This window comes from Phytophthora sojae (assembly GCF_000149755.1).
Source record: "Phytophthora sojae unplaced genomic scaffold PHYSOscaffold_5, whole genome shotgun sequence".
NCBI lineage: Eukaryota > Oomycota > Peronosporomycetes > Peronosporales > Peronosporaceae > Phytophthora > Phytophthora sojae.
Genome location: NW_009258119.1, coordinates 3,645,938 through 3,669,596, shown reverse-complemented (window position 1 = coordinate 3,669,596; position 23,659 = coordinate 3,645,938). Strand labels below are relative to the sequence as shown.

The 23,659-nt window shown below is 50.0% G+C and overlaps 9 protein-coding genes across 9 annotated transcripts; 4 read left to right on the top strand and 5 right to left on the bottom strand.

Moving 5' to 3' along the window:
• Positions 1–3,361: 3,361 nt before the first annotated feature.
• On the top strand, positions 3,362–4,225 carry PHYSODRAFT_251118 (hypothetical protein; the record flags this gene model as incomplete). Its single annotated transcript, XM_009530919.1, has 2 exons — positions 3,362–3,799; positions 4,139–4,225. The coding sequence occupies 2 exons, from the start codon at positions 3,362–3,364 to the stop codon at positions 4,223–4,225; spliced, it is 525 nt and encodes a 174-aa protein (XP_009529214.1).
• Positions 4,226–5,036: 811 nt separating this feature from the next.
• PHYSODRAFT_333708 (hypothetical protein) lies at positions 5,037–6,161 on the top strand (the record flags this gene model as incomplete). Its single annotated transcript, XM_009530918.1, has 1 exon — positions 5,037–6,161. One exon carries the CDS (start codon positions 5,037–5,039, stop codon positions 6,159–6,161), a length of 1,125 nt encoding a protein of 374 aa, XP_009529213.1.
• A 361-nt stretch (positions 6,162–6,522) lies between these two features.
• PHYSODRAFT_301972 (hypothetical protein) lies at positions 6,523–7,370 on the bottom strand (the record flags this gene model as incomplete). The annotated part of the gene is made up of 2 exons (XM_009530917.1): positions 6,523–6,923; positions 6,962–7,370. The coding sequence occupies 2 exons, from the start codon at positions 7,368–7,370 to the stop codon at positions 6,523–6,525; spliced, it is 810 nt and encodes a 269-aa protein (XP_009529212.1).
• Positions 7,371–12,527: 5,157 nt separating this feature from the next.
• PHYSODRAFT_301971 (hypothetical protein) lies at positions 12,528–12,893 on the bottom strand (the record flags this gene model as incomplete). Its single annotated transcript, XM_009530916.1, has 1 exon — positions 12,528–12,893. One exon carries the CDS (start codon positions 12,891–12,893, stop codon positions 12,528–12,530), a length of 366 nt encoding a protein of 121 aa, XP_009529211.1.
• A 768-nt stretch (positions 12,894–13,661) lies between these two features.
• On the top strand, positions 13,662–14,084 carry PHYSODRAFT_286324 (hypothetical protein; the record flags this gene model as incomplete). The annotated part of the gene is made up of 1 exon (XM_009530915.1): positions 13,662–14,084. The coding sequence occupies one exon, from the start codon at positions 13,662–13,664 to the stop codon at positions 14,082–14,084; it is 423 nt and encodes a 140-aa protein (XP_009529210.1).
• A 71-nt stretch (positions 14,085–14,155) lies between these two features.
• On the top strand, positions 14,156–14,866 carry PHYSODRAFT_505553 (hypothetical protein; the record flags this gene model as incomplete). The annotated part of the gene is made up of 1 exon (XM_009530914.1): positions 14,156–14,866. One exon carries the CDS (start codon positions 14,156–14,158, stop codon positions 14,864–14,866), a length of 711 nt encoding a protein of 236 aa, XP_009529209.1.
• A 2,517-nt stretch (positions 14,867–17,383) lies between these two features.
• Positions 17,384–17,719, bottom strand: PHYSODRAFT_333704 (hypothetical protein; the record flags this gene model as incomplete). Its single annotated transcript, XM_009530913.1, has 2 exons — positions 17,384–17,410; positions 17,489–17,719. The coding sequence occupies 2 exons, from the start codon at positions 17,717–17,719 to the stop codon at positions 17,384–17,386; spliced, it is 258 nt and encodes an 85-aa protein (XP_009529208.1).
• Positions 17,720–19,009: 1,290 nt separating this feature from the next.
• On the bottom strand, positions 19,010–20,509 carry PHYSODRAFT_508327 (hypothetical protein; the record flags this gene model as incomplete). The annotated part of the gene is made up of 1 exon (XM_009530912.1): positions 19,010–20,509. One exon carries the CDS (start codon positions 20,507–20,509, stop codon positions 19,010–19,012), a length of 1,500 nt encoding a protein of 499 aa, XP_009529207.1.
• Positions 20,510–20,770: 261 nt separating this feature from the next.
• On the bottom strand, positions 20,771–23,382 carry PHYSODRAFT_509844 (hypothetical protein; the record flags this gene model as incomplete). The annotated part of the gene is made up of 4 exons (XM_009530911.1): positions 20,771–20,905; positions 20,971–21,645; positions 21,688–22,386; positions 22,540–23,382. The coding sequence occupies 4 exons, from the start codon at positions 23,380–23,382 to the stop codon at positions 20,771–20,773; spliced, it is 2,352 nt and encodes a 783-aa protein (XP_009529206.1).
• Between the last annotated feature and the right edge of the window lie 277 nt (positions 23,383–23,659).

The following is a 23,659-nucleotide window of genomic DNA, read 5'->3' as shown; positions in this document are numbered from 1 at the left end:
ATTGTAATCGTCATCAGCCTCCACCTGTATTTTCTCACTGTATAGGTTGGCCTGACACCTCAGTAATAGTTCGATATCAGCCATTGGACGTTTGCGTAAAGTTCGCGTGAAGTTTACGGCCTTCCTGTCACATTTTGGCAATGAATAGCTCATGTCACGAATGGTACAATATACTTAAATTGTACCAATTATTATTATTGGTTGCCCTCATATTGCCGTTATTACTACTGCAGCTTTGGCCTCGCAATACAATTCCATACTGTATTGTCCGACCCCTGGCTTGGATGCCTTACTCCCCATGTCGCCGCTGGAGGCAACAATGTCGTGGTCCAATGCCCTAACAAATGCTGCTGAACCTGAAATATGTGCTCTCGACACAAATCCCTTTATCACCTTTTGCACAAATTTTAATATTGAGTCACCTTCCTGAAATTTCCCTAAGAAAAATGATGGTAGGCGCTGCAAATGAGGGGCATAGCCCCTCATTTGCTACTTGCATGCGAACATAGTACGTAACCACTGTTTGGTACTGCTAGTGCATGTATTGATGGTTGTTGTTTTGGATTTGGCTTAGCTTTGTAGTGGCGCCAAAACACTCGACCACTCAGTAGGCGAAGTATTAGCACAAGACTTGGCTACTTCGTAGCCAAAGAAGACATCTATTAGTTTCTTGAAAGTGTGCCAGTATGGAAAATATAGTTGTACTCGAGTTAGTAAAATCGAGCTAACGTTATATACAACCGAGCAGACTTTTTGGAATTTAAAGTAGTCCTCCCAGCCTAACGCAACGCACCCTTGTTCCTTCTACGTGGTGACAGCATGACGCATCCAAGCTGCAGCCCGGACATTTTGGTTACGTCTCATCAAGATCTTGTCCCTTTCGCTCCAAAAGCATAGGGGCGGGGGCTGTGTTTGCACCAAGCCTTGTGTAACAACGTCTTCTTGTATCTTCGGGGGACACGCAGCCCCTGTCGAAAAAATACGTCAGTATACAAACTTGGTCATCACGCCTTTCTTACGGGCGCTCCTGAGCCAGATTAGGCTGCAGCACACAGTGCAACATCGCTTTTACCACACTCAGGGATTGGGAAAAATATATTGGCCAGCATTTCTCAGCGTTGGTAAGCATTGCAGTATGGATTGCAATCCACCAACGGTTCTGAGATAACAAAGCAAAGTCGCGCGTTGCACGAAGAAGCTCTGAAATTACAGACAGATCTAGTAGGTAAAGCTCAATTGCTCACTACAGCGCATCTCCTGCGCCTGCTTCGCAGCCGCAGCATCTGCAAAGAACATAGCAATACGTCAGTTTCCTGGAGCATTACCCTCTACAATCAACTTCTGCACACGGAACAATATGCTACTACTTCACCGCCTATTGCTTCTTCTTGATTCAATTTTTCGATGCAAGGTATTGAACACTTTTTTAAATGAAACATTAACGCAACCGCTAGCTCATGCAGAGTTGGTTTTCCGACCTAGTGCGGTTGGTCCCGCGAGTCGCGTGCCGTGACCCACACAGAGCGGCATAGTTGTGATGGGAGCGGAGGTGGGTGTTGCCAAATAGGCAGAGCTTTGTCGGTGTGCTTGGCGAGCGCATTCGGCACGGCACGGCGCAGCTCAAACCGAAAGTGATGATCGTGGACGTTTCTCGGTGTGCAGCGGCGGACGCTTGCCGTCGTCGACGCCCTGCCTGACGTCTACACGGTCAATCTCTTGCGCCGCGTTAAACCGGGTGCTCCCCCATGCGGGGGGGGGGGGGGGCTTGGCTCGTAAGAGCGACAGGGATGACCGGTTGTGCTGCGAGCACCTCACTACAGTAGTCATCGGCAATCACATAACGTTCTTGCTGGTGTGGACTAGCGGCCATCCATATTTTCCAGCGTTCTAATTCATTCGTAGCTAGCCTTCACGGCAACCGAATGATGTACATATCCTGATAGTGCAGCGATGGCTTCAACACACTTTCACGCAACATCAAGATCGTACATAATCGGAGGGGGACGACGACACAGGCAACATTCAGGTAATTTATGAAGTTTCTCGGGTATTTATTAAAGGAAGTGACACTGTACCCCATCAACTACTTTTTATATGCTACCTCTATTTATGAATACCAAATCGGATATATAAATTACCAGACATCAATCAATGGCAAAATCGGATCCTCCCTAGCTCTGAAATAAATTTCAGAGAACAGGTCAATAAAGTAATAGAGTTATACTGAGATAGTAGCGTTAAACATAGATTTTTATTTTAGTATTTAGAACAAAAGTATAGAGTTTTATTAGACGAATCGTCGCATCTCTGCAGAAACTCTGGATTAAAATCCAGAGAACATTATTGCAATACATAGTGCCTCCGCAATATCGTATTACAATACAATCTGCAGTACAGTATCGTATTGTATTGGCATATGGCGGTATTGGTATTGGACCAATATATTTTTTCCTATCCCTGACCACACTCTATCGCGGCAACGAAGGGGTATTCAACAAGGATGCCACTCTCAAATAACCCGCCAAGCTTAGTGCCACACTCTCCCGTCACGAACTTGACAATTTCCAGGAATCCACGACGAGCTGCAATTACCATGGTGTCGAACACACACTCCATGTCACCCTCCCCATGAAGCCGTACACACAGCAGAACACTTGAAGGTTGTCGCGCTCGACCGCTCAATTGAACTCGTTTTACTTTACTGACATCCGGATGGAGATTTTCCGGTGCGAACTGGTGGGACCCAACTTGCCAAATCTAAACACGACCCATTCAATAATCGTTTTTGTTGTTGTTGTGCAACGTGCCCGGAAATGATATGCTTAGGGTTGAATTCCGGATCCAAGATGACTGAACCCAATAATTTCGCCAGCGAAAACAAATTCAGGTGGTCCATTTCCAGTGGGGAGATGCACCTTTCCCGGGCCCCACAACGCTTAGCAGCTCGTAAGTCCCGGCTCAAACCAGAAATCATTCCTAGAACCGTTGCTTTTGGTTTCAGTCGAGACAATATCTGCAATATGTAAGCGGACAATACATTTTAAAGACCACCCTTCTGGTAACTTTGCAGTTTGGTGATACAGAAATGATGAGATACTTCACTTCACCAACTCGACTCAACTTTGCCACACAATCTCGGCACATTTCGACTGAATCAATTATCTTGAAGCTGGCCCACGGACTGTTCTGAACCGGAGCATCTAGCGCAACATGGGACTTGAGTAACACCTTCTCGTCATACCATCGCGGTTCTGGTGGTTTGACCCGACCAACGTCCAGCCGACAGAAGCTCACTTCTCAACTCACCACCGCCAAGACACTCGGCTTACCTCCGCACGCTCTCACCCAAGCACCAGCAACAATGAAGATCATCATCCCCAGCCTCCTCCTCCTCGCCGGCTTGATCGCCTTCGTCCAAGAGCTTGTCTCCCACGTGGAGGCCTCGAGAAGGTTTGTGGCGATGCTGCCCAACGGTGCCAACGTGACCGGCTACCGAGCTATCGGGCATCCTGCTGGTATGAGCCACTCTGCCGCAACGAACAATTTCGGCAAGGCTTTCGCTGATGTTGGCTACGCGTGGACCAAGGAGCTCTGCATGAACGACACCGACGGTGATGGCCAGACGAACGGCCAGGAACTGGGCGATCCCTGCTGCCAGTGGAACATGACGTCGAACCCCGTGGTGCTGTGGACGATTGGAGTCTCGCATCCCGACAACGCCTCGCTCGTTTCCGACCCGCAACTGTGGGCGAACGTAGTGTGCAACACGTCGACTGGCACGCCGACCATGGCCCCGAATGTGACCATGCTTCCTAGCACCACAAGTCCGCCGGCCCCCACCAGTGCGCCAAGTACGACTTCACCACCGGCAACGACCAGCCCTCCCGCCACGACAACTCCTCCGTCGACGACTACCTCGCCGGCAACGACAATCCCTCCTACGACAACCAGTCCTCCTTCGACTACTCGTCCTCCGACAATGACGAACCCTCCAAGCACGACCCGTCCTCCTCCTACTACGACCCCGCTGACTACGACGCGTCCTCCAACTATGACGAAGCCTTCGACTACGACGCGTGCCCCGGCGACAACTCGTCCTTCGACCAGCACCCCGAAGCCGAACAACCAGTACTATCAGTACAAGCCCAAGCACCACTACAAGCCCAAGCGCCACTACAAGCCGAAGCACAACTACATGCCCAAGCACCGCCAGCACCACCTGTAGGTTGGGTGGCCGAAGCATTCCGCTTCTTTCATTCACTGATTTCAGCCGTTTTGTTTGAAAAAATGACGCTTCATCGACGTGCAACCATGACGATAGGAGCCACATCTTATGCTTGTACTACGATTACGAATTGATGCCATGCACTTCCTGGTGGGTTCTAGCACGTTGAATTCAAATCAATTCGATTTTTTCTTTGGGGGGGGGTATTTTTGGATAAGTTTGTTTCGGGACCGTTACATTCAATTGTGATATTTCACGCCGACGGTGATATTTACACCGTGGCGAGTCTGTGCAATTCCGGGTGCGTTTCACGGGAGCTGGTGACACGCGAATCGAAGAGCAACGAAACTACATGTACTTGCGTCCGAACTGAGCATTTTTTGCGACACAATCTGAGGAAATCCGGTCCTGAAATCGCAATTCGACACGGCACGATGGTACCTAGCGACGTGTACGACACTGCTGCCTACGATTTCCACAAACTGAAGTTTGTCAAGGCAAAGTGGTTTCCATGCGATGTCCAAGCTCTTCCTCACGTCATGGAGCTGATCGACTTGTTCTCCATGCCAGCCGAGACGGCGGCGATGGAAGCCTCTGCAACTGGCCAACTTGACTGGTTAACCACACTCTTCCCTCGACTGGAGGACTAGGTGGACGTTGTGGCGAGTAAAGTGGCCGATCTCGCAGCAACTTTCGGTCGTTCGGACGTGATTCTAGCTGCGTACGAGTGGAGGGAAGCTACCAATATACGGAGTGGGTAGCATGTGACTACGCACAGTCGAAGGCTGCTGCTGCTGGGCACTTCGATGCAATGCAGCACTTGGTGTCGCTGTACGGAATTTTTTCGCCGGAGCCGCTGAAACTAGCGTTGGGTAATGGCCACCACGGTATTGTAAGACTGCTGTGCGAAGCAATTGAGTGTGGGGACTCGCTCGTGTGGGCAGCCGAGAACGGACGGCTTGAAGCGATCAAACCTATACACGAGTATCATGAGGATGAGGAAACACCGTACTTCTATGAGGCAGTACTAACTGCAGTCTCAGCTGGAAACCTTCCGATTGTGCAATTTGTAAACAGTCAATTCGGTGAAGAACTCTATGGACTTTACGGTGGCCGTGCAGTCGGCGGGTGCCCACTCACAAGAGCGATTGAAGACGGTAAGGCGGAGATCGCAAAGTACCTGGTTGAGAACAACGGGTACAATGCTTCGATGTTCGAGATGGCCTTTTCAGCGGCGGCTACTTATGGCCCGCTTAAGATCGTAGAGCTAATGCAGAGCGACGAAAGATCAGATGCTTCTCTACGCAAGAAGGGTTTTGGCCTTGCAGCTGGAGGTGGACTGTCGGAAGTCATGGAGTTTTTTCGGTCTAAAGGTGACTTCGCTACTTCAGTGGTTCGCGAGGCATTCCTGAGAGCAGCAGGGTGTGGGCAGACAAGAATTCTCAAGCAACTTTATGCAGATCAAGCGCATGAAATTCTGGCTGTCATCGATGAAGCGGCATTGACAGCGAGTGGAGGCGGCCACCTCGAAGTGGTCAAATTCTTTGATAATAAAGGACACGTCGCGGAAGAGCTGGTTGTCAAGATGTTCGAGTGCGCAGCCACCGATGAGGGTCTGAAGGACGTGAGCATCATCGACGACCAAACTGGCGTTCTGGCGTACTTGCACTCAAAAGGGTGGATCTCTGTCGAAATTATGAATGAAGTCTTCCCAAAAGCTGCCAGTTGCAGCTGCGTCGAGGCGGTCGAGTTTTTGCTCACGACCGGGCCGATTTTCCTTGAGGTGGCGGAGGATGCATTTGAAGAGGCAGCGTGGGATAACTGCACCGTAGTGGAGTACTTCTGTAAGACCCGCGCAGTTTGCCCAGAGTTGATCGAGATTCGTGGAAGCCGCCGCGAAAAACGATATCTACTTGGTAGAGACTCTGTACAATAGCGGGTGCACGTCACCAGAACTGCTGGAAAGAGCGTTGCGCACAGCTTATCAAGGCTACAAAGTCCAGGTGTTTCTTAGCCGAAAACTAGCAGGACACTGAGCGGTGAGTCGTCATGCAGGAACGGAACAAGTAGGATCTGAAGAAAACCAATCACAATAAATACTAATAAATGCAAATCAATCTATTCATTTGCCTCTCAATAGTAAATACTTTGAAGTCTACTATAAAGCCGCACTATTTTTCAAGCTTGTGCTGTTTTTGTGTCAAAAAGCGTATTTCGCCGAGTGTCTGCACCAAGCTTTGCGCAGCAACGCCTTGGAGTCGAATCCGCAGCTGAACATCACGTACAGATCACCACGTTCAGTAGCATCGTTCTCGACCGACTTTGGACGAACAAAGCCAGTTTTGTAGAGAAACTTGACTGTTCTGACTTGTGGCTTCTTGAAAAGCTTTGTCTACCAACTCAGGTGAGATCGACCCCTTGGAGTACAAGAACTCCATAATATCGAGACGACAGCTACTTGCTGCATCGGAAAAGCCCTCACTAATGACTTCGGGGGATACACAGCCCTTGTCGAACAAAAACTTCAAAACGCGAGCCTGGTCGTCATCTGACTCGAATGCGGCATACTCAAAGGCGTTGTTGACCGCTTTACGAGAGACTTCCCCTTTGGAGTTCAAGTACTGCAATATTTCAAGACGGTGGCTGCCGCCAGCGCGTTCAAAGGATTTATCCAGGAAAGCAGGCGACATCTCGTATCCTTCAATTTGCTCAGGTACTTGACAGCTTCCAGTTGACCTCGGCCGGCCGTTGCTTCAAGAGCCTTGTCGATAGCAGTCTGGTCAAATTTCTGGTGGGATTGCAGATGCGTCATCATCTCGAGTTGGCCGCCTTCTGCTGCAGATGCAAACGCATCGTTTAGGGCCGATGGACCGAAATCGCGGGAGCCATTCAACATTTTCACCAACTCCAGCGAACCAGCCTGAGCCGCAGCACAGAATGCTGCTACAAGCGATTTGTCTTGGTATCTCTTCCGCTCGTACAGGTAGTCGACGATATCTCTCTTGCCATGCTTGATCGCACAAACGAGAGGCCACTCGTATCCATAAGAGGACCCGTTTTCAAAGTACTCGCCAAGCTCAGCGCCACTCTCTTCCATCATGAACTTGACAATTCCAAGATATCCACTACCAATCGCAATCGACATCGCGTGGAACACATCCCACGGATTCTTCTTGCCATAAATACCGTAAATGCAACGGAAGACGTGGACGTTGCCGTGACGGGCCGCCCAGTTGAGGATCTGTCTCGGGTTGTCCGTCTGTTCACAGATCACCCGAACAATGGAAAAAACTTTTTTTCATTCTCTCACCGGCTACTTTCAGTTTAGTGGGGATACATTGCATTCTCGACAGCTACATTGCATTTCGGACGGATTAATTTCATTTCGTCCATTTCATTTCGTACTCTCTTCATTGTCAATACAGTATTCAGTTAAGTTCATCAATAACATTAAAAAAAGTTTTAAGACCAACTATTTTTATCCATAAAATAGGACCTTGCAAACAAATTAAAGCCCCTTACAGCTTGCTATTTATTATGTAAAATGATTTGATATAGAAGCGGTTGTGTGAAGCATCGTCTACGCCTGCAACAAATAATACTATTGTTGTTGTTGCAGAAACATCATGCATGATATCTGAGGCGACGCAAAACACTACCAGTCTTAACACATAAGTACGCTAAGTAATTTTTACTAAACGAGGTTACCCGTAGTGAGTATCTGTGGAGGGACGTTTCTGGTTTTACAAAATTTACCTCAAACACCCATAACCCCAGCTGGGCACTTTGCTAGGACAAACAAGGAAAATGGTAGGACAAAACCGTTATTTACCGCAGTTAAGTATACTGTATCATAAGTTTTGTCCTAGCGGTCCGTCTAGGACAAAATTTGTGATACACTATACTGAAATGAAGTAAAAAACGATTTGTCTTCCCGTTTGTCCTAGCAAGAGGGGCGACTGGGGATAAGCTTCTATGGTATTTGAAGCTCAACCAGCATAAACAAACAGGTACTTGCTTTACTACTGCGAGGAGATGTTTTTTATTGAAGAACACGAGATAATATTGGGGTGAAATACATTGGACGCACAGCGGTACTCGAAAGTAATCCTATCTCAGCAAGCCTAGACAATGGGTCTTGCTTATAAAAACCGGACTGAAGTGACGTAAATGATCCGGTTTTGGAGGAGTACAGGTAGTCCTATTTTGTGATTATAATTTACATACTACATCGACCTCGTCTGAGCGGGTTCGAACGTGAGGAGTACGACCCCTTTGAGTTATTCGTTGCCCTGATATGTTGTCACTTGGACTAGCACCTGAACTATACTTGTTAGCACGCATCGTCGAATTATTCTCATTGCATCAGAAACGGTGAGCTAATAAATCACGAGTTTTTCTGTAAGCCCTCGTGAGCTCCTATGCCTACGACGTTAGTATTTGCTCTGGGTCGAGTAATACATACGTATGATGGACACGTTTAGGTTTGATAGTGGCGGAAAGCCGTACGCCCCGCATTTACAAGAATAATGGCGCCACCTACTACCACTGCTGCTAAGCAGGCAAGGTGTGAATCTGTGCGGAGCCTTTCTACGCGTGGTAACTGCATGGAGTGGTAGCCAAAAGGTGTAGTTAAAGCATGATGTGTAGTTAAAGCATGATGTGTGTGTGTTTGTGTGCAGATGATGGTGCAGTGGTGCAGGTCCAGCTAACGCTCAGCGAGCTCCGCACATTCGTAACCCTTAGATGAAACAACTAGCGTTGCGTCTATGGCGGCATTGGTAACGCTGTTACTGTACATGTAGATGGTGTTCTTATTAGAAGTTCTGCAAGTGTTAGGTACCAAGCTTAAACGGGTTAGTTGCTACTACCGTCGGTGGTTCATCGTTTAGATGATATGTGATTGGTAAGATAGAAGCCACGTTGCTTGATCAGTACACCATCAGACTCGCCCGATTAGCTCGGCTCTGGCTTAATTTAAGAATGAAGATGCACTCAACCTTTAAACTCCTCGTGTTCTAAAACTAATTCGCAATAGATGCAAGTTTGGCACTGATCACTTGGGCTACCTGGCGTACACATACCTCAAGTCTCATCTTGACCGTCACCGGCCTCTCCTGCATTCCGCCACGTCGAATATGTTATTGGTTTCGTGTTTGCGCTGCACCAAAAGAGCATGCTAATGATCCTGTCGTGTTTTGTGGGTTGTTCTCGCGACAGACGAGTCCAATTGTCTCAACTCGCGCATCTGTGAACGCCGTTGGGTTCCTGATATCATAGAATGGTTTGCGGAATACGTGCAACCTGCTTTCATTACTGCTGCACCAATTCAAATCCATCTACTTCCAGTGTACAAGCTTTTAGCTTTGTTTACTACGTTAGCAGACACCAGGCGGTAAATCCATGCTGTGTGCATACTTGGAATGCTTTGACGTGTATGTATGTGAGTGTATGGTGTGTGGGGGGTGGGGGTTCTGTTGTAGCATCATCCTTACTACATCTGGCTAGCAGATACAGATCGTACCACGTAGTCAACCCTAAGCACCAGCTTATGAGCCTAGTTCTGCATAGTGCTGTAGTGTCTTGCTTCCGAAAGAAGATGCTGTATATGAAACAGGAACCGTAGTTACGGTAGATGGTTTGATGTTTATTGCAGCGGGGCTGACGTAACGTACAATCAGAGGAAGCGTAATCGGCTCACAGACTCTGCGCTTAAGATAGTTCGCTCTAATATCTGAGTGTACGAGTCCGTACACCTTACGGACTCCAAGAGTAAACTCTAGTCTCTTCAGTATAAATCTCAAACAGATGTTTTCTCTTTATCGCGGCTAAGCTGCCGTACGGTGTAAATATATCTCGTTCACTATCTAGCATAACGAACCTTAGTCAAATGCGCTTCGTAACCCTTCGGGTACTCTCGGGTAACAGCTCTCGCAACGATAACATCCGCAACGAATAGTTGGCTTCATTTATGTACAGAACAAACCAAGCGGAGCCCCGCGAGGGCTCTTGACGAAAGTTGAAGCCAAGCCTTCGCCTCGCTTGCTCGGCGGCGTGTGGTCCACACACGGTCTTGTAATATGGAGGGTTCACGCAGTCCACGTGACTTGCCAAATACAATCGTAAGTGAAAACGTGACATTATGCAGCCAGCGCTCTAAAAAAGCGGGCACGGTGCTCCATAGTTAAGGGATCGTACTTGGTCGCTAAGGGCGCCAGAAATGTATACTAAGTATAGGATACACAAGTGGACTGATAATCACTAAGTGGCGTTTGTAGGACAAGTGAACGCAGTGAGCTCAATCAATGCAATATAACCCTTGTGAATGCAATAACACAATCGAAATGAAAACTAGCCAATAATACATGAAAAACAGACTTTTTGACCATAAATGGAAAGTAGCCGCTAAAAGAATGAAAAAAAAACGCGCCCCCCGAACAATCTCCTTCTGCTCGCTCGTCACTGCCTCCTCCAGTGCCTCCATCACGTCAAAGCTGTAAGGCGAGTGCTTGCCATAATGGTTGTAATACCAATTGTCGCCGTCAAGGTCGAATTCCTCCCAACGTGCCAGCAGAACTTTGACTGCACCGGCGTGTCCTCCATTTACGGCATTCATTAACGCTTGCTTGCACATTTGCTGCGGCTTGTAGCCGGGTTTTACCTACCACTTAAAGATAGTTTTAATGACCTCGTGGTGGCCGTGAGCGGCTGCGACGTCCGTGGCTGCACACCCGACGTGGTCCTTGTCTTGGCCGATTTGGGGCAAAAGTGTCCGCAGCCAGTCGATGTCATTGGAGGCCGCAGCTTCCACCGCCGAGTGCTCGGGGGTCGTGGAGAAGAGGTCGATGCGCTTCAAGACATGGGGGAGCGCCTGGATTCGGTGCGGGAACTTGGCCTCCTTCAGGCGCTTGAGCTGGCGAGCGTCGTAGTTGGCATCGCTGGAGTACCGAGGGCGTTTCATCTCGACTGCGAACTTTTGAGACCGGAAAATGTACAGCCCATGTTTTCGGGTTGGAGGGGGTGAAATGGCCCGCAAATCTATCGTGATGCCGAGACCAAATCGGCATCAGTGGCGTTTGAGAAGCATGAACGACCCGCAAACGTAGCCCCGAAGTAAGGCTTAGGTCTACAGTTCCCTGTCTAGCGCTGGGTCGGCCTTCTAAAGATTTTAAGGACAGGTAGAGCCACATTTAGCAGCTCGATTACCCAGTTCCCAGGGATTTGCAATAGATTTGGGTGCCATGACACCCGTCCTGAAAACCAAAACATGGATGTCCATGATTTCAGCATGTTTTACATGTTTGGAGATCTTACTTGGTTTTAGTATGCCTTTATCCCTAACCCTATTCCGAAACATGGGCTGTAGGACCAGCCTTTTGAGACTGACGAATGTATTTGCAATATTTGAGACGAGTGCATTCGCAATATAACGATTTGCACAAACTGGAATATTAGATTGACAGACGCCATTTTTCTTTCATTCTTGAATAGAATCTAAGAAAATCTACTTCAAGAATGCATAGCGCTCTATTTCTTCACGGTGCAGGACCACTTAGAAACTTGACACTCCTTGATCGCGAGTCGTTTCTAGCTCTCAGCAAAGAATTCTTGTGGTCTAGCCGGAACCTGCTACTTTTTCAGCGTCTGCTGCTTTTGCCTCAGAAAGTGGAAGACTCGTTCGGGAAGATCACGGGGCGATGTGAACTTGCCCAACGCCTTGTCGACCAGCGTATGGGGATCACATCTGCAACTGAGCAAACACTCCATGACGTAGAGATCTGCTCGCTTGGCAGCGCTTAAGAAAGCGTCCTCAAACGACTTTTGGTAATTTTGCCGGTTTTGTAGAGGGACTCCACTACTTCTATGCAGTTATCTCCGGCTGCCTTATGGAATGCTTCGTCAATAGACTGCACTGAAATGGATCCAGTAGAGTATAGGAATTCCACAACTGCGGCACTGCAGTGGCCACCTGCATATGGGAACAGCTCGTCAATCACCTCAGGGTACACGCTCCCTTTGTCATACAAGAACTTTAGAACACGAGCTTGATCTTTGCTAGTGTCGCCCACTTCTGGAATGTCCTTCACTGCATTCTCAAATGCAATGGTGACGACTTTCCGGGAGAAACTTCCTCTGCCATCCAAGAACTTCAGCATTTCCAAGTGACAGCCACAAGCTGCGCAAGCCGTAGAAACTCGATGGCCTTCAATATTCTCCAAGTACTTGGCAGCCTCCAGTTGGCCATTGCTCGCCGCCACACGAACGCCTTGTCGATGGCCTTACCATCAAATTCACGCTTTGATCATAGATACGTCATGGTCTCGAGTTGGCTTCTGCTAGCCGCAGATGCAAACGCCAGCTCCAGCGCGGGTCCATCGAATTTTTCCTTGTCGTAGAACATCTTGGCCAGCTCCAACGGCCCGTAGGCAGCTGCAGTGCAGAACGCTGGGACGTATGAGTCATCTTCGCAGCCAGTATCGTGGGCGTACAAGAAGTCCACCATCTCGCGTTGGCCGTGCTTGATCGCAGTAACCAGTGGGCACGGGGAACTGTCGTCGCCATCAACGTAATCGAGAAGTTCGGCGCCGCGTCTGCCTAACGCGGTCTTGGTGATATGCACGCACCCTCGAGAAACCGCAATCAGCAGAGCGCGGTACAAATTGTCCATATCGCTATCGCCACGGTGATAGTACACGTCGTCAAACACTTGCGCATCGTCGTGCTCAGCCGACCACTTGTATATTTCACCCGGGATTTTGCTATTCTCACAGATCACTCGAGCTGCTTTGTAGTGGTCGTGCTTCAGCGCCAATTCCAACGCCTCCAGAACGATGGTCATGGCGAACTGGTTGATACGCTTCATGACGTGAGGCAGAAACCGGATAGTGCGAGGTAGGTGTGCATCCTTCAGGCGCTTCTTCTGGCGGAGAGAGTAGTCGGGGGTGTCTTCGTCGTCGTCGCGCCCATGCTTCATCGCTGTACCAGTCCACGACTTGATGCTTATCAAAAAATTGTGATAAAATAGCAATAGAAGCTATTGTTAAATTTGTACTCCACAAAAATTCGGTTTCTGAATGTTACTTCGTGTTGCCGTTCAGATTTTTCGTGCTCCCCAGACGTTGAGGCGATCATCTGTTTCTACATACCACACAGATAGCGTCACATTAGTGTTGATGACCGAGTAAAAACTGCCGTTTTGTTTTCTAGGTGGCAGACCTCACCAACCATACTACCCAAATTCCCGAGCACAATACTACGAGGGTTTCGAGTTTGGAGAGCAGCTTTTTTCAACGATACGGCACCTGTTTCCTCCATCCCAGCGCTGCAACGTGCTACGAAGGATCTGCACTTTAATCCCCACACTGCCAAACACCAGAGATTGCTATCACTTCTCAAAACTCGCTCAAACTCCCAAGTTAAGTTTCAGGACTTCCTCATGCGTTTCCACTATATTGCTTTGGCGGCAGCAATCGCCCTTGCTGGTGCCGAGGGCATCTCAACCACTCCGGAGTCCAAGTTGGCCAAGCCTGAACTTCCAGCTCTTCCCCGTCGTCTCAACAGGATTCCGACCAAAAGGCTCCTGGGTGCTCACAAGGCAGCGGATGCTTCTGAAGAGGACGAAGAGAGGGTTGGGTTCTTCAGCTCAATGAACCTGGGCTTCATCGATGATGCCATCGACAACGTGCAGGTAAAGTTGCTCCTCGACGGTCTCAAGAAGAAAGAAACAAGCGTGGGTAATGCCTACAAGGCTCTGCAGGCGGACAAGGTGACGGACAATCTTCTGGCGAGCAAGGAGTTCAAGTTGCTGCAGCAGTACGTGAAGATGACACACGAGAAAGAGCGATCGCGAAGGCCATGACGATCAACTTGGGCGGTGACGGCTTCTCCAAGACGATTTCCGCTGCGATGAAAAATCCAAGCACCAAGGAAATGGCCACGGCTCTGGAAGCTGCGCAGCTCAGTCGCTGGCTGAAGCTGAATCTCAACCCTGCCGATGTACTGAAGGTGCAGAAGCTCGACAAGGCGAGTGACGCGTTATTTGACAGTCCTCAATTCAAAATGTGGTCCAGATACCTGGTGTCTTACAACAACAAGAACCCCACGAAGGAGGTGACGGTGGCCGGGGCCTTCACCAAGAGCTATGGAGAAGAAGGCGTTCTCAAGCTCGTGACGTCACTAGACGACGGTCCTGGGGCTGCGAAGTTCAGGGACGAGATGGTCAAGGGTTGGCTGGCCAATCCCGATCACCCGGCAAACAGGTTCAAGATCATGAAGCTTGACGAAGCAGGGGACGATCTCCTCAGCAGCCCACTGCTGGACATGTGGGTCAAGTACATGAAGGCGTACAATAAGGAGTATCCGTTCGCGAAGACGACGATGATCCAGACGTTCACCAAGAGTTACGGTGATGACAAGCTGGCGACGATGATTGAAGCGGCGACGAAAGTGCCGAAGACGGAGCAATTCGCGAAGAACCTGCAGACTGCCCAGTTCAAGCAGTGGATGGTGGAAAAGAAGACCCCGGACGTCGTCTACAAGAGCGTCCTAAAGCTGGACTCGGACAGCAGCCCGAACGCTGTCATCTGGCGCAAGTACAAAAGTGCCTACAACAATGAGCACTCGTTCTCGTTCAAGCCATAAACGGCTAAATACATGTAGACTTTTCGCGAATTTTGAGCTCAGTTGTGGATCCGGGTGGAGGACTCAAGCATTTTTTTTCACAAAAGTAAATATCATGTGTGAGGTCTTTCCCTGAAGCCGTTTCACGTAAGCGTCCAGGGGGAACTGCACGTCCAGAGTTTTTTATAGAAACATTATTTTTTCTCAAATGACAATGCGTATCCGCGAGCCCACTAGCATCTTCAGCGAGCTTGACTTCGCTCATTAATGCCTAGTACAATGTCTTGCAGTGTTCACAGCAGAAATGTTTAGAACAAGACCTTGCCTTATGAATATCTAACATAAAATGCAGACGAAACCGTTCTGTTGATACTCTTTTGGCGAAACAAAGCAGCAAAGCCGTTGGCACCGCTCATGCAGCACCCCCGTTAGCTTGATTCTTACGGATGGACCCGTAAACGGTTTTGTATATAACTCGAATTGTGGGTATTTATGTACAATCTTACTCTAGGTGCCTGCGATTTCAAATTACTCGCATCACCGTTGAGGTTTACTTGAGATCGAGCCGCAACCAACTACAAGTAATGCGGTTAATAGCACGCGTTTCAACTTGCGGCATTTCACGCAAAAGCATGACAATGATCATCCAGTTTCCTAACGTGGTTTTCTAACTTGCCTGACTACTCAGCTTTAAGTTTTGAAAGTTTTGACTCCCAGCTTGGGGTATAGCATCCCCTCGACCGGAATGTCAGCGTACACACACAGTAGTTCTACCCTGCTTCACCTCCATGATCGTGACACTGCGGTAATGATCGTGCTTAAGTATGAAGAAGGCTTGTGTGCTCCGCAAACATGTTAGTGATTTTTACAACACACTTACTTACAGTTAGTGCTGTTTGCAAACGCGTTTGTATGTTTGCTGCTCTATCACTAGCAGATCAAATTAATGTCTACTGTTACCGGGTCATCCTTACTTTTGAGTACATTTCGCGGACTTTCGAGTAAGGAGTAATGTGCTCGAGTACAACGTAAACTTCATTTAAACTCGAGCGATGCGTCAGCTTGAAACTATTGACTAAACTCTAAAGACGTTGCTTGTTGGGATGTCATTCACGTACACAAATAACGTGCTACAACCCCTTTAAGGCAACTTATCTTTTGTTTTCTGCTAGATGACGCTGAACTCCCTATTAGCTTACTCACGTCCGCATAAGTGGATCGATGCGTTACTTCCCCAGATGCATTCACATTGTATCCTCCTCCGGTCTGGTCCAAGGTGGCGCATGCCGGACGCGTCATCTTCCTAAGTCCCATTATGTGGAATTACTCAGAAGTCAGTGAAACGCACTCACAATTAAGTAGCACCCGTTGTCGAGTCCACAATCCATGTACACACCACGGTTTAGCAAGAGTAATCGCGCTAAGAAGAAGACCTTCGCGTGCAAGTCAGCTTCCGACAAGTGAAAAGAGCTTCAACTCTTTTTAGTTCATAGTTAACAATGGTCTACTTAAGTAACTCCACAAACATGTAAGCCAGATTCACAACACAGTAACAAACAGTTTGCAAATACTACTGTTAGCTATACAGTTAGTGTTGGTGCGAACACTAAAACAAGCAGAAGAAGGGTCTGATTAACAAGTTTGCGGGCATGCCGTGTCGCTAGCTTTGGTAAAAAAAATGTGGTAAGATTTCGCGCTGTATCAATTTGCTCTGTATTCATGAACGTGAATAAGCACTTAGGGCGGTGCTTGTTGTAATGTGCTCTCTTCCTGAACTCGACATCTTTCAGACAGATCCTTTCTGAATGAGAGTTTTGTGAAACTAGATCGTCTTCGACTTGGCTGGTAACACCTGTGGAATAAAATGCTGGTGCTGGTACCGGTGCTAATTGCCGTGATGACTGTAGCCCGCGTGATTCAAGGGCGTGGCCCCGCAGGGGCCACACCCATGAATATCGCGCGTGCCGCAGTTCACTTTCTGAAGCTCTGTTGACGTGCATTTCCTGCCTCAGTCTGTCTTGCTGAAAGTTACCGTTGAACCTGCTCGGTCGACATCCTTCTGGCTGGTGTAGCACGAAGGTTGCGCCAGGTTACGCTTACGCGTCCAATTAATCCGTTGGGAGCTGTCCACCCCCTCATTCTTCGGGTGTTCCCAGTATAACTAGAAAGCTATAATCCTTCACCATTATGTTTATTAAGCCACAAATTTCAGAGCGACTTTGTCTGCGATATCATCTCTATCTATCCCTTATCGATCCATCAGATCGCTGTGTTGATTGAGGAGGCATGGCAACGGTCCGTGTAGTATGAATGTCGTTCGATGCCATTCAAAAACCTCCCCTAATCGACAGTTCTTCGAACTACGAGCTCGTCAAAATAACCCTTTAACTACAATGTCTTCGGAAAAAATACTCTTGAGATGCGCTTACTGCAGTGGTATGATTAACGAAGAGGAATGGGGAATTTTACCATATTGTGAAGCATTTGACTAACCACGGGAAATTATTCGGCGTCGCTCTAGCTATCGTTGTCGTCGGCTTACACTTCCTCGGGACTCCAGCGCCTCTCGCGCAAATTGATGCAGCCTCAGGTACATATTCGCACCCATGGGGCGAATAATCCTTTGCGGGGATCACCCTTGACCTCACTTGTCCCTGCCGGTACCGCCAAGTTGTCCTGGAGGAACATCCCGTCGTGGAAGCTCTTGCTCTTCGCGAAGTGCCGGGCCTCCGTCCAGCGCTTGATGTCCACGTGGTGCCTGCTCTCCGACAGGCGCTTGATCCCCACGTGGTGGCTGTTTACCGCAAAGCGCTTCGAGCCACACTTGGGGCGAAGCTTGGACTGGGGGACACACAGCCCAATGACGCAGACCATAGGCGGACTTAGCGGGAAGTACGCGCACAACCATTGTGCGCCGTCAGCAAGACCTTCCAGGCGTGTGCGCCGTCCGTGAGAAATAGGAGAGTGAGGGAAGTTGCGTAGACGTAAAGGAACGGGGTTCGATTTCGCATTCCATAGTCTTTGGCAAGCCAAGATACTGATGGGCTCATTCACGATTAATATTTTGTGATCTTACTTTTTGTTCGTCCTCTCCAAGAACTCGCTTTCGCACTTCTATAGAAATTGTAGCAATACAGTACGTACACAATTTTTTGACGCAGCGGTAGGAAAGTCGACTTCGAAGAGAGACACAAAACAGGCAAGAATTGGTCAAGTACAGTATCGGAAATATGTAAAAAAAAAAATAAGGATGGAGAGGCTGATGCTGCCAGTTGCGTGTGACCCGTGCCACCTGCAATCCTTGATGATAAAGCGCTATTCTCCTAGACGAATCAGTGTCAGGTAACTTGTGCTTTTCATACTGGGCTGAAAGTTCCTCCCCATCTCCAATTCGCATAGTGCACGTCAGCGTACTGGTGGAGTAGCTTTCGGAATTGATGCAGTATGGGCGAGTGACGGTTGTTGACCCTTTGATCAATCCGATCGAGAAGTTGTTGCTGGTGCACAAGTACGTGACCACGGCCACCACTAAGTAGGTCCCAGTCCCCAGATTCCGAAGAATTCCATCATTTCCATTCGAATAATTCTCGAGATTCCACCAGCACACACGATCCCTGTCGGCCTTAGCTGTTGCCATTAATTGAATAATTTTGGGACTCTCGCTAGAACTTTGAGCAGGTTTCAAACGCAGAGCCCTCATTTCATCCTGCAGGTCACTGCAAAAGTCGTCGTACCCTCAACCTCGGCAAATTCTTTCATTGACTCGAATGAGGACACGGAGGGCTCGGGAGGTCCATGGGAGCGTCAGGTTGTTCATTGTGTGGCTAGCTCCGAAAGTTCGCGAAGTCCTGTGCGGATACTGAGCATTCCCATCAATCGGAATCGAATCTGAACCTGTCCAACCGAAAGGCCGTCGTACTTTTCCATGTGTCGTGTTCATTTCTAAATCCCACAACCAAGACTCCAATAAGGAATTGTTCCACTCGATTCTCCAGTTGCAGCAGCATTCCAATCACTTTTGAAAAATACTCTGACAGGAAGATCATCGATTCCTATGGCCAAACCCTCGCTAGTATTTCCAAGAAGTTTGCACTGTTCTAGTGGTTTGGAGAGTGGCAGGTAGGAGTTCTTATAGTTTGAACCATTTACCACCCACATGGGAAATTATTCCTCGTCGCTGTAGCTATCGCTGTCGTCGGCATACATTTCCTCGACGAATTTGCTGTACTCCAGCGCCTCGTGTGCAAATTGACGCAGACCCAGGTACATGTTCGCACCCACGGGGCGGATACTACTTTGAGGCGATACAAAGTCGTCACCCTCGACCTCAATCGTCAACGCCGGCACCGTCAAGTTGAACTGCAGGAACATGCCGTCGTCGAAGCACCCGTAGGCCTTGTAGAGGTACGCCCCCGTCTCGCTTTGGTACTGCACTTCAGGCTTAGTCGATAGCGCCTTACGTACGCTATCCCCCAGCGCTCGCATTCTTGAACCGAACGGCTCAGCACCCTCTCCTGGTTGATTGCTGAATGGACGCAGCACCTGCCCGCCGAACGTATGCATGTCCACGAGGCCACTCAGCGACTCTAGACTCGTAATGAAGTTAAACAGCCCCGCTGTAGAGGGCTCACTGAGTGGGTATTCACCAGGGTACGTCTCTTCGTCCACGTCACTGGGGTCAAGGTTGAAATACTCCTTCGGTGGCCAGTTCCGGTTCAAGTCCACGCCAGCATCTCTACCGTTCACCTTGGTAATGTGGCGGTTGGTCCGCCACATCCGATCGACTTCCCACGTGTACTGGTACCCGTCAATATTCACGATCGGCACGAAATACCAGTCGACCTTGTTGAACAAACTCGTTACGGCTTCGTCTCCAGCTCGAAGACCGTCCAGCATGGACGCCATCGTGTAGAACGTAGCAGCTCCCGCCTGCCACTCGCGAGCGTGGATAAGCGCCTGCGTGTACAGCACCTTCTTCTCGCTGGTCTCCCCTGAGTTGGTCGAGATCTTGAAAGCCGGGATCGACTGGCCCTCGTACGTCACCGAGACGATCTCGTACTTGGTAATAAACTGCGGGTTCTGCTCCGTCAGCGTGTCGAGGAAATCAAAAACCTCGTGCGACGGTCTAAAGCACTCGAAGAACGGGCTCTCAGTGTACACCACTCCACTACTCGATCCATTGTCCGTCTCTTTCAACGCGTCCAGATACCCCTCCGTGCGCTCCAGACACGCCGTGACCTCCCCTCTGTCCTTCGCCACGACTTGAGCCTCGTTGTACTCTTTGTGCTTAAGAACCTTCAACGGGGACGACGCCGTCGACACTTTGCCCCGGATGTGCTTGCCCATGTGGATGTCAGTGGTCGAGTGGAGCTCCCCAGCGGCCGCAAAGGCCTCTACGTCCTTGTCGGAGCCCACGACGTCCGCCCTCACTTGCGTATCCGCAGTGACTGGCTGGTCGGTGTCTTGAATTGCTTTGATACTGCGGATATCGAGGTGGCCGCGTGCTGTCCGCAGCGCTGCGTCCATTCCTGCCTTCGTGCCTTCAATGGTGTAGCGGTATCTCGATGCGTGGTGGTGACGGTGCGCTGCAGCTGAGGCGTTGCATTCCTCCAGCAGAGGCGAAAGCAACGCTGCTGCGACGTATAACACGCTCCAGACCTTCATGCGCTTCGGTTGTTGATCCCTTGCGGTCGGCGGATATCTCGGAATGACACAATTGAAGCAATGGCGCGCGTCCAGCAGCAATGGCTACGTAACGGAAATCCAGAAGTCAGGTAAAATAGGTTTTTGGGACGGATCTGATATTTTTGGAACAGAGAGTCAGATATGACCTCCCGCTAAAGTTTTTTATTGAGTTCCTAGATAGACAGAATCAGATCGTGCGATACTTAAGTGAAAAGTCCAGGTAACATTGAACCTGGGATCTCATGAAGGCAGCATGAATCTTGGGTTGTACGGCTGCGAGGTTTTCACGAACTCGATGGTTTGGCGGACGAGGGCTTCCATCTTGCGGTGTGATATGAGACTTCGGAAGTGAGGGTGGCGAGGTCGCTCCATCGTCTGTTAAAAAGAATAAACGTTTGGTTAACCAACAGAGAAATTACAGTTGCAAGATACACACGTACGAAGAACTCCTTGAACTTGTCGAGCACGACGAGTTGACGCCGATCGCGTTCATGTTGCTGATATCGAGCGATCTCCAACTTGAAGCGGTAGATCTCGGATCGGAAGTTTTTGCGTTCTTCGCGCAGTTTGTCTCGAAGAGCTCCCCACACTATTGGCGCTGGAATCCGCGGACAGTCACGAAGCAGATCCACGACGTAATAGGACAACTCGCCTTCAGCGATAGGCTGAGCGGCATTGCTGCGACGCAGACGCTGACGGCTGCTCCGCTTGCGAACTTGTGACATCGAAGTGACCCTTTCACCGTTGGAGCCACCGGGAATGCTTATTCGTCGGGAACTTCCTCCTGGGGCCTCTTCCGCCTCCTCCAGCTCGGCATTGTTGGTTTGAGCGAGCATATCTGCAATGTCGCGCTGGGACCCACCGCCGGGGAAGGGCGAGCCGAGCGGGTATCCAGCCAGCCGCTCCAGCTTGTCTTTCCAGTCGAGCAATGGCGCTAGAACGAGACTCGAGGCATCCGTGATCAGCACGAATCGACTGGCACCAGGCCTGAACACCATCAAGTACGGTCTGCACTCGACATCCCCTTCATTCTCAGCCCCACGTGTCGAACTTGGAGATGCATTCGCAAATCCGTGCCCATGGCAGCGGAAATGTTTCACTTCGACCTCCAAGCGCTCCTTTGTCGGGCTTTCCGGGGCTTTGGCACCTGTTTCAACTTCCGAATCCGTAGCGTACGCTCGTAGGACGCCGTCAGGGCTCAATACGAACCGCGCAGTGAACCATCGCTTCTGCTCCGGAAGGTTGAGCAGCTTATGCAACGGAAGCTGAGCTTCCACCGCCACCGTTTGAACTGAGGCGCCTACTACTGAGGCTCGCCTCTTTGCCAACGCGCTAGACGCGCCAGCAGGAGAGAACGCGCCTGCGGTCGCAGGAGGCTGGAACACTCTCTGTAAGTGGGGCATCTGTGCGATATGCTCCGTGCGCAGTCGGTGCTCAACAACCAGCCACTTGTACGCTAAGCATTGCTCGCGGGCGCGCACAACAAGCCGCGCTCGGCGCCACCAGCGCTGGAGCACAATAATCCGGCGCTGCACCCGTCGAACTGCCATCGCGAATCGAACATCCACCGAAAGACCAGACAAAAAACTTCGCAGCAGGTTTGCAGCGCGAATCTTCCGCTCAACTCGTAGCCTGAGGCGATAGCTGAAGGTGCTACTCGCGATAAGTGCCGCCGCTAGGGAACGCATCGCCTCTCGATCGCGGACGTGTGTCCAGGACTGGAAGGTGATGCGTTTGTAGCGCAGTTCTTGAGCACGACGGAGTCGATGCAATACTGCGGCCACGACGAGCAGCCTCACGAACTTGGTTTGCGCGACAGAAAGCACGACTAGTGTACTCCACGCTTGCGAGACTGTCTGTTGGGTCTCCAGATCTTGTACCTCATCCGGAACAGCACCAACGGAGCTTCGCCGCCTATGGACAACTTCTGCTAAATCACTTGAATTCATGCAGAAGAGCGAGTTCCGACGCGGTACCAAAGAAAACCTTCGTCCGTCTTCTTCCTCGACGATTCTTGGCTGCGGTTTGATAGCAGCCTCTCGCATCCGTCTTCGTTGTCGTTGTTCGGCAGACATGCTCTCAATTGCCGCCTTGTTACGCGCAATATAGTCGATAGCAGGCGAGTTCTGAGCCGAGTTTTGGAAAATCTCTCGTCGTCGACCTGGAAATCGCGGGCTACGGCTCCAGTTGGGAATTCCACCTCCGCTCTTCGAGGCCATGTCTCCTGGTGCTGCGAAGCCGCTGGCTGGTACGTAGTAGTAGCTCGACACGACGTCCGCTGTCGCTGGAGCCACCGCGATGGACCCTCGAGGGGGTTCCGCCGTCTGCGTCTGTCTTGGAAGTTGGGAAAACACGACGCGAGCAGAGCGTTTAGCAATGAAGCGATCGTCAGGGAGATACTGGCCAGGTCCTGGAGCGTGTGAATCGGCGATGCCGCCGCCCGCGTGCTCTCGAAACCTGTCGGCCGGACTGAACTTGACGCTGCCGGTTGTAGCGGGTCGTCGGGGAACGACGTCGTATTGACCAGGTCCGAGTGCGAAGAGGGAGGACTTGACCGCTGTACGAGATGAAGTGGTCGTGCGATGGAACGCGACGCCTCCTTCGGCTTTCAGCGTCGAGCGCGGCGGAGAACTGGGAGAGAGCGGGGCAGCACGCGCTCTACTACGTGCTTCAGCAGTGAAAAGTTGTCTGGAGGACTCAAGGATGCGACTTCGACAGTAGTTTCCACTATGTGCATCGCGTTTGGATGGAGATCCTGGAGTGTTTGAGGCTGCGATTGCTAGGGGATGTCGATATGTGGACTGGAAGGCGGTGCGGACTCGTGTACGGTATTCTTGCAGTTGCAGCATCATGGCATGCGAGGTGTAGGAGGTCGGAGCCACTTGAGGTAATGGAGGTCGACATGACGCTGACTCGGTCGAAGCTGGGGGAGCTGCAGGTGGGGGCTTTTCTCCTTTACTTGCAGCGCCGTCATAGCCATTGAGGAGCCTTGCGACCATCATTTGTACGCCTTGATCTTGGGTGAAAAGTCCAACGAGTTCGTCAAAGCCTTAGCTTGCTTGCTCCAGCACAAATAACTTCGGCAAGTGAAGAACAAGAGCACAATGAATAAATGCGACTGTCTTTCTT